This window comes from Cajanus cajan, chromosome 4 (genome assembly GCF_000230855.2).
Source record: "Cajanus cajan strain Asha chromosome 4, NIPB_CcT2T_4, whole genome shotgun sequence".
Classification (NCBI taxonomy): Eukaryota; Viridiplantae; Streptophyta; class Magnoliopsida; order Fabales; family Fabaceae; genus Cajanus; species Cajanus cajan.
The window spans coordinates 75,012,749-75,020,615 of NC_138520.1; the positions used below are offsets into that span (position 1 = coordinate 75,012,749).

The 7,867-nt window shown below is 33.4% G+C and overlaps 1 protein-coding gene across 2 annotated transcripts; it reads right to left on the reverse strand.

The window, feature by feature from the left end:
• Nucleotides 1-1,627: 1,627 nt before the first annotated feature.
• Nucleotides 1,628-7,582, reverse strand: LOC109802040 (cyclin-dependent kinase C-2 C). 2 transcript variants are annotated; one of them, XM_020363243.3, is made up of 9 exons: nucleotides 6,794-7,582; nucleotides 5,431-5,715; nucleotides 5,031-5,348; nucleotides 4,348-4,575; nucleotides 4,038-4,135; nucleotides 3,564-3,672; nucleotides 2,971-3,471; nucleotides 2,582-2,705; nucleotides 1,628-1,919 (listed from the first exon to the last, which is right to left on the reverse strand). In XM_020363243.3, exons 1-9 carry the CDS (start codon nucleotides 7,118-7,120, stop codon nucleotides 1,915-1,917), a joined length of 1,995 nt encoding a protein of 664 aa, XP_020218832.1. In that variant the 5' UTR covers nucleotides 7,121-7,582; the 3' UTR covers nucleotides 1,628-1,914. The 2 variants fall into 2 exon arrangements, with proteins under 2 accessions (XP_020218832.1, XP_020218831.1); XM_020363242.3 differs by having other exon boundaries at nucleotides 2,971-3,480; nucleotides 6,794-7,581.
• Between the last annotated feature and the right edge of the window lie 285 nt (nucleotides 7,583-7,867).

Consider the following 7,867-nt stretch of genomic DNA (forward strand, 5'->3'; position numbering starts at 1 on the left):
TACATATAAAGTGATATGAACTTTTAATCTAACAGTTAGATTTACAAAATTCACAATTAATATAAAGTTATTAAATGGTATAATATTTAGTAAAAGTTACATCAATGTAATTATAACCCTCCTCTATATATATATATGTTAAGAGAAAAAAAAACTTTATCTAACAATCATTTTGAATTTGAAATCGTGATCAGTTACTTCTAAAAAAAAAAACATCTCACATTTTAAACTATGAGAAATATTACAATAAGTTGTTTCAATTTTTTTGTTGTTTATTGTTTTTGTTTATTGTCATTGACCGATTTATTTATGGATGGCAAATGTTCAAGAGAATGTGCTTACAAATTGCAACCTATTTGCATGGTCACTCTTCCTCGTATACGCAAGTTTGTCAATAAGTATCAATTTCTTCTATTTTAACGTGTCTAAGGAAGCCAAATTTCACTTTAGTGGTAATCAAAATTTTGATCAATTTTTAAAGCTAAATATAACATTTTAAATAAGATTAAATTATATTTTTGATAAGATATTTAGTTTATCTAATTTTAAAAATACATTAAATTGACATGTATTAGTCATGAAATTTTAACTCATACTTAAATAATAAACATTTAATAACATGATATTTGAAGATAAAATAAATTATAAAAAATATATATAAATAATATTTATTAATAAAATAAATATCAAGTAATTGTTAAAATAAATAAAATCAAAGATTTTTATATATTATTTTTAAATTTTTTTCTCTATATATCATGTGATTAAAAATTACGTCATTAAAGTGGTGATGAGTGATCGAACGATATCAAAATCTAACTATCAATAAAATCAAATCGATAATATGACTAAAATTTCAATTTTTTAAAAATAGAAAAATTAAATATTTCTATTATAAATTAAAGAGAATAAAATTACGGATTAAAAAAATAACTAAAAGTGTGGCCTAATGTTTCTTTGAACGCAGCTGTTATTTTTGTCTCAAAATATCACATCGTCCCTTTTTCTTTTTTCTTTTTTTATTCAACAAAATTAACCACACATATTGTTGATGAATGAGGCAGTGGTAAAAAATAAGAATAAAATACCTAGCAGATAAGCAAATATTTTCTTCTAACATTTTGCACAATGTTTTTCTTATCACTCTACAATATTTTTAGTGAAAGTATCCATAATTTTTAATTTGTATCCATAAACACAGTGTGCACGCATTAAATATATGCACTTAAATGCTTTAAATTACAAAATAAAATAAACATTAAAAAACCTTGTTGATATGATAAAAGTTTTCTTTTTTAATAAAATTACTTTTTTTTTAATCTTTTTACCACGTGTCCATATACCCGAGCGGAAGCTTATGTGATGACCATAAACTTGAGATTACAATTTTTGTAAGAATTAGAACCACAAAATGCCACAAAAGAAATGTATAAATAAAAACGAAATTTATATTTATATCATTACGATTAACGATCATACGTAGCGTTGCGTTGGTTAAACCTTGTAGTTTGTAGGTTTGACAAGAGTACTTAATATTTCGAGTTTTTCTCTCTTTTATCAAGGTTTTAATATTTACATCCACAAGGATTGAGAGGAAAAGATGAAATAAAATATGAATGAATAAATGTATACGAAGAACAAAAAATTCTATTGGGAAAGTTGACCTTTCTTTAAACATATTACCTTACACGTGGGCATTGTAATTTGTTACTGTAATCCTATAAATAATTAAGTGTTAGTCCTATGTATGAACACTTAACTCTGTAGAGAACAAAAGGAGGGGGATACTGTCGCAAAAGTGTCAGATCAAGAGAGCTGAAGTCAGAAGTTAGAATGGTTCAAAAATGGCCACAATGTTTAGTCAAGCACCCCTTGTAGATATGGAATTATTCCTCTTCAATGATCCCTCTGTCACTAGTCTGCAAAACACAAATTGATATGTTGCTATTCTCAACGAGTTATCTTATAAGTTTGTATCAAACAACTTTTAATTTACCCTTAAAACTGAAGTTAGAGAACAAAGAAAAAACGTGTACTGCAACATTAGGTTGAGTTTTTCATCAAAATATTCAATGAATGCATATAAAAGGAAAATGATAGACAGACAAAAACATATAGGCAAACAGAAAATGCACAAACTATGTGAGATATGTGTAAATTGTAGACTAGACCATTAAGAAAAAAAAAAATTACTATAAGATGGTTCAAAGATTATATTCATACAACAAATTTATACGACATATACAATACTTCATTTTCTCTGTTTCTCTCCCTTACACCAATCATTCATTCATCTTATTTCACACTTTTCTCTCCAAATTTCTCTTATTTGTTAGTTTTATAAATTTATGGTATAATTCGATTTCTCTTAAAAAATTGTATCTTGGGTTCTCTATTCTTTTATGTATGTGGTGATTTGGAATTTTACAAGTGTGAAAGAAGTATAGAAACAAAGTTATGAGAAACAATCATTTTTCATGATAAAAAAGTATTGACAGACGCAATAGACTCCCAGTGGATCTAATAGCATACAATGGAGTAATTTGTCTAACTAAATTGTAGATAAAAGTAGTCTCTTTACCTCTTCCCAACCTTGATTTACGAAGAGATTGCCGCATACAGTTTTCATTCCAATGCAACTCATCATTTTCATTTGATGGGATCATTTTCGGTACTGGTTGCTCCTCACCATGTTTTCTGTAGCCCTGTAAAAAGTTTTGGTACATGAAATACGATGCAACCTAATTAGAATAAACTACGTAGGTATTTTGATCCATATCAAGATTTCATATATGATCCACACTCAGTGTAAACATTACTTAATAAGAATTTTCATCAAAAGTAAAAAAAAAATGATAAGATTATATTATAACAAGTTGTGTATATATTGCACATGATCAATAATGATAACCTTATGGTTCTGTTTGATCATAAAACGTGTTTACATTCGCTGAATGATTTCAAACTTACCTGAGTATCTATCAAAGCATCCATTTTAACTGAGAAATCAAATTCCATGTAAAAATCTGAGTTGTATGTATCAGCTACATCGAATGATTTTTGTTGAATGTGGGGAGCCACGTGTTTTTGTAATACATAGTTGGAAGTCTCATCATCATGGCTTGTGTTGTAACTATGTTTCCTTTCTGAAACCTCTATCCCATGTTCTGTTAAATCATATGTGTCTTTTGCAAAGGTTGGATCCAGAACACTGATTTTGCTTCTTGAGCTATCTGACAATATGGATGAAGCTTCTGGTTTTCTCCTTTTAGCCCATGTAAAGCCACTAGATCCTGAGACTGGTGCTGGTCCTGAGTACACACTGTAACCATTGCAACCATTATTCACCACTTGGGCAGTCTCTGACTTTGAATCATGTGAAGGCTTTGGTTGCTCTTTGTGCATATATCCTACTTTTCCTTTTGTAACACTTTCCTTACCATCATCTGTACAAGCATTTTCAGAAATATTCTGCATTTCCTTCACAAAAACAAAAAAGGGAAGTGAATAAAAGTAGTTATTTTCATCAAGTAGTGTGGCATTGTGAATGAAAGCAAGAGCACCTCTTTCAAAGCTGGCTTGTTGAAAATGATATTGTCATGGGAGACTTTCTGGATTCGTCTTTGCCTTTTTGATGTTACAGCCTCTCTAACTTTACCTCCATTATTTTTCCTGAGTATAAGACCAAGACTTCAGTCACAGAAATTGGAAATAAATGAAGCACATAGTTTCAATAGAAACTGTGATTAAGTAGACTATCCATTTTGAATAGTTTAAGGTACTCAAGTTTGGACCCAGCTAATGGTTTAAATGAATATTCAAAAGCATAAGCAGAAAATGTATATAAAAGATTAAAGACAGAATGAATAATTTATCCTCCAGGTTTACAAAAACCAACTTTTCACTTGAAAGGCCTAATTCTCCAGCATAATAACTAGATTCATGAATAAGATTCAAAGCAAAAGAAAAATCCAAGTGTAATATAGTTTTGCCATGACTATTTTCTATGAATAGAAGAAAAGATCACAATGATATACCTTTGCACTTCTACCCGATTTTTGGAATCCATTTCTTTGCTTGGTGGATACTTTGGCAGGAGTGATGGATTACAAGCATATGGCACGGTGCTGAAATACTACAAAAGGTACAACATGAAACAGAATCAGAAATCAAACTTAATTATGTGCAATAGGCAACACTGAACAAGCATCTTTAAAAAATAGAATCAATTATGAAGATTACACGTATAACACCATCCTCAAAGTTAGCTCATGAAAACTCATTCTTTATCGTAAAGATAAAATGCCACTAAAAAAGGAAGAACAGTAAAATACATAAAGAATTCACCTCAGACATGAGGGCAGAGGAGGCAGTCCCACGCTTGGCAGGATCAATGGAAAGTAAAGTCTCAAGTAGGTTTACAGCAGTTACAGGAAAACCTCTGCACCTCTCCCAAAGAGAGCTTTCATATTTTGTCTGAGGCTTAAACATTGTGGCCAAAGGAAGCTTACTCTTTTTCCAAAACTCATCAGGTGGAGACCCACAAAGCTTGAAAATTTTGTGCAATTGTTCAACCTGTAGATTAGAGAAGCAAACACCACAAATTAAGCAACCAAAGTTTTAGTGTCAGCCTGACAAATGAACCATGCTTTGCTACTCTTGCCTAGTAAATTCCTTTGTTCCTTTCTTTTTCTTGAAACTCTATTTTGTTTGAATATCTTTTAGAAGGATGAATAACGTGTTGGTTTTTATTTCTGTCAAGTCAAAGCCATATGGCAATTTCAGTGATAATTCAACCTCATAATTTTAGTTTAAGCTGCATATAAAATATCATGATGATCTCAATCACTTCAACTAAGGAATGTTTCCACAAGTAAAAGCTCGCCATTTAATTATACATAATAAAGTAGTCTTGTATACACAAATATAGAACTGTACAAGTGAAGCTAACTGCAATCACAGTTGAATGGTAAACAAATATCTTCTGTCATGTTTATGAATTGATTAAGTACATTCATAATGAGAATTACCTCATTTCTCCCCTTAAGGATGGGCTTCCCAAGGAACAGTTCGGCAAATACACAGCCCACACTCCATAGATCCACAGATACTCCATAGTTTGTTGATCCCATCAAGAGCTCGGGAGGACGATACCATAGAGTCACTACACGACTTGTTAAGGGTTGCTTACTATTTGGGCTAAGGGTATTTGCTAATCCAAAATCTGCTATCTTGAGAATACCTTCATTGTTCACTAATATATTAGATGCTTTAATGTCTCGATGCATAATACCTTGAAGGTGACAATGCTCTATTCCACTTAATAGCTGTCTCATGTAACACTTAATCTGTTGGGAGAAAACATGAAACAACAGTTAAGGTAACATCTGATGTATTAAACTAACCAATGGAATGCAGACTAAGACAAACCTGTGAGTCAGTGAACTTTATGTCAGGTGAAGCTAATAGGCCAGCAAGGTCATGCTCCATGTATTCAAATACAAGGTATATGCTATTTGATTGTTGTGAAGCAATTATACCCTCTAATTTCATGACGTTTGGGTGGTCAAGTGTGCGGAGAATTAGTATTTCTCTTGCCATGAACCTAACGCTCTCAGCCTGAAATTTGTCAAAGCGCACCTTCTTCAGGGCAACCATTCTGCCAGTTTCAATTTCTCGTGCTTGGAATACACTGCTATATGTACCTTGTCCAATCTACAGGAAAGGAAATATTTAAAGAAAATGTGATAAATATATAGCTGAAATGAAAGAAATGAAACATTGCAATGCACCATAGAACATGCAATGCATTATTATAGAACAAAGAAATGAAACGTTGTATCTAGGAATTTGAAAACTTGCTACTGCTATGTTTTGTTTTGTTTGACTTACTATAGCAAAGAGTCAAAGACCCAAAAAAAAACGAGACAAAAATGGGACATAATAAGCTTCGTTTTATGGACAACTCTTCTACACGATCGAAGTTACCTCCAAAACTGAAAAGTTTAGACATAAGAAAATAGCTGTCCCACTACCATCATTTATTTTCCCTCAAATTATAAAAAGTCACAAAAGCCTCCATCTCATAATCTGGTTCATCATACTATGAAGCTTATTCGCATCTTTAAACAAAATCATTCGTACAAAAGTTAAAGCCTACATGAACTTGACCCTACCATCATTTACATATAATCCCCATAAAGCCTCCATTATTTCAAGGACAAAACCTTAAGCATCCATTCTTTTCTCATAAAAATTCGAGTTTCACCTCAATACCATATGGTAACTTCCAATACAAACTTTTATTTAGTGAATCATCAAATTAAAACTCCAATACTAATGGAAAACACCAAATACTCCTACTCCATTGCAAGAGACAAAACTTGGATACAATTCCTCGTATACTTGTGATAATGTTTTCCCATCAAGGTTGAAGTTTCATCTCCATAATCTGCCTAATAAAAGTTTGCATTAATATCGATAAAAGGTAAAACTTCAGTCCTGGAAAACAAGGCATGACACATGAGTAATTACATTTAATTTTTGCTCCTTTTCAAAACAATTCAATTATATAAATTATTTTGGTAATCGTGGTTATATCGGGTAAGACCATTATGGACAGTAAAACTCTTCTGAATATTTAACGCAGCTACATGAGGAGAACTCAAACTCGAGATCAACAACCCTGCGCAGTTGATCCAGGAGGTCGGTGATAAACAAATTATATCAAATGGAAACGATTTATGGAATGAAACACAAGATAAAGATGAATCCGTGCATTGATGAGGTGTACCTTATCCAATCTCTCAAAAGAATCTGTTTGGAGAGGGAGCCACCCTTGAATGGCTTCCCCAGCAACAGAGGTAAGCCAAGGTGGCCACCCAGCAGCATTCTGCTCAGCCTCCACAAACCTATACGACAGCCTCAAAGACACCGAACCGTTTCCCCCTCTCAAGCTTCCCTTCTTCCACTCCTTCCCCTCATCGGCTCCCTCTCGCCTCTCCGCCACGACGCCGTTTCGCCCCGCCCCATTGCTCCGTTTCGACCGCGCCGCGTACGGCCTCGCCTCCGGCGACAAACCGGCTCCGGCGAACGCTTTCTTGGAGCTCACGCAGCCCATTTTGGGGAGCGGGTCGAGCCGGTTCGGGAGCGGGCCGGGAGTTCGCCCCCGAGGGAACCGAAGGTGTCAAAGAGAAAACGGAGGGAAACCCAGATGAAGAAGCATCGCCAAGAGGAGGAAAAACAGAGGCTTTGTTGCTCCTTCTTTCGTTTCGGGGTTTTTTCTCTCTCTCGATACCCCTTTTCTCTCTCTCTCTCTCTCTCTCTCTCTCTCTCTCTCTCTCTCTCTATCCCAGCGAGATCCGCGGAGGATTTTCGAGGATGTCGCGAACGGTCGTGAGACATTCGCGGGTCCCAATGGGTGCATCTCTTTTTGGGTTCAAACGTAAGGGAATGAGCAAAAAGAGAGAGAGAGGTGTAATGTAATTGTAACCGTTCGGAGGATGTGTTTGTTTGTCGCTTTGGTTGGACACAGATAAAGTACGAAGGGGAAGAGAGTGTGTGTGTGTGTTGTGATGCCATAGTGATGATGATTGCATGTCAACTATCTAACACCACCATTGAACGTATCTTCGAGTTAGTTTTTTTATATATATATATATTATCTATTCTTATACCTATTATAAAGAAGTAACCATCTAGTCTCTATTTTTTAGTTAATTTTTATATTCTTAAACATAAAAAAAAAAAAATATATATATATATATATATATATATATATTTTATCATTTATAATTATTAGAGATATGAAGTATGCCTTCTAATATATATAATGATATTTGATACGGGATTCTAAAACTGAAAAATG

What these genes read in the sequence shown, in the direction of transcription:
- LOC109802040 (XM_020363242.3), bottom strand. Translation starts at nt 7,120, where the DNA reads ATGGGCTGCGTGAGCTCCAAGAAAGCGTTCGCCGGAGCCGGTTTGTCG. An exon ending in TAAAGTTCACTGACTCACAG is followed by an intron (nt 5,349 to 5,430) that starts GTTTGTCTTAGT and finishes TTCTCCCAACAG; the next exon opens with ATTAAGTGTTACATGAGACA. An exon ending in ACAAGCCAGCTTTGAAAGAG is followed by an intron (nt 3,481 to 3,563) that starts GTGCTCTTGCTT and finishes GTTTTTGTGAAG; the next exon opens with GAAATGCAGAATATTTCTGA.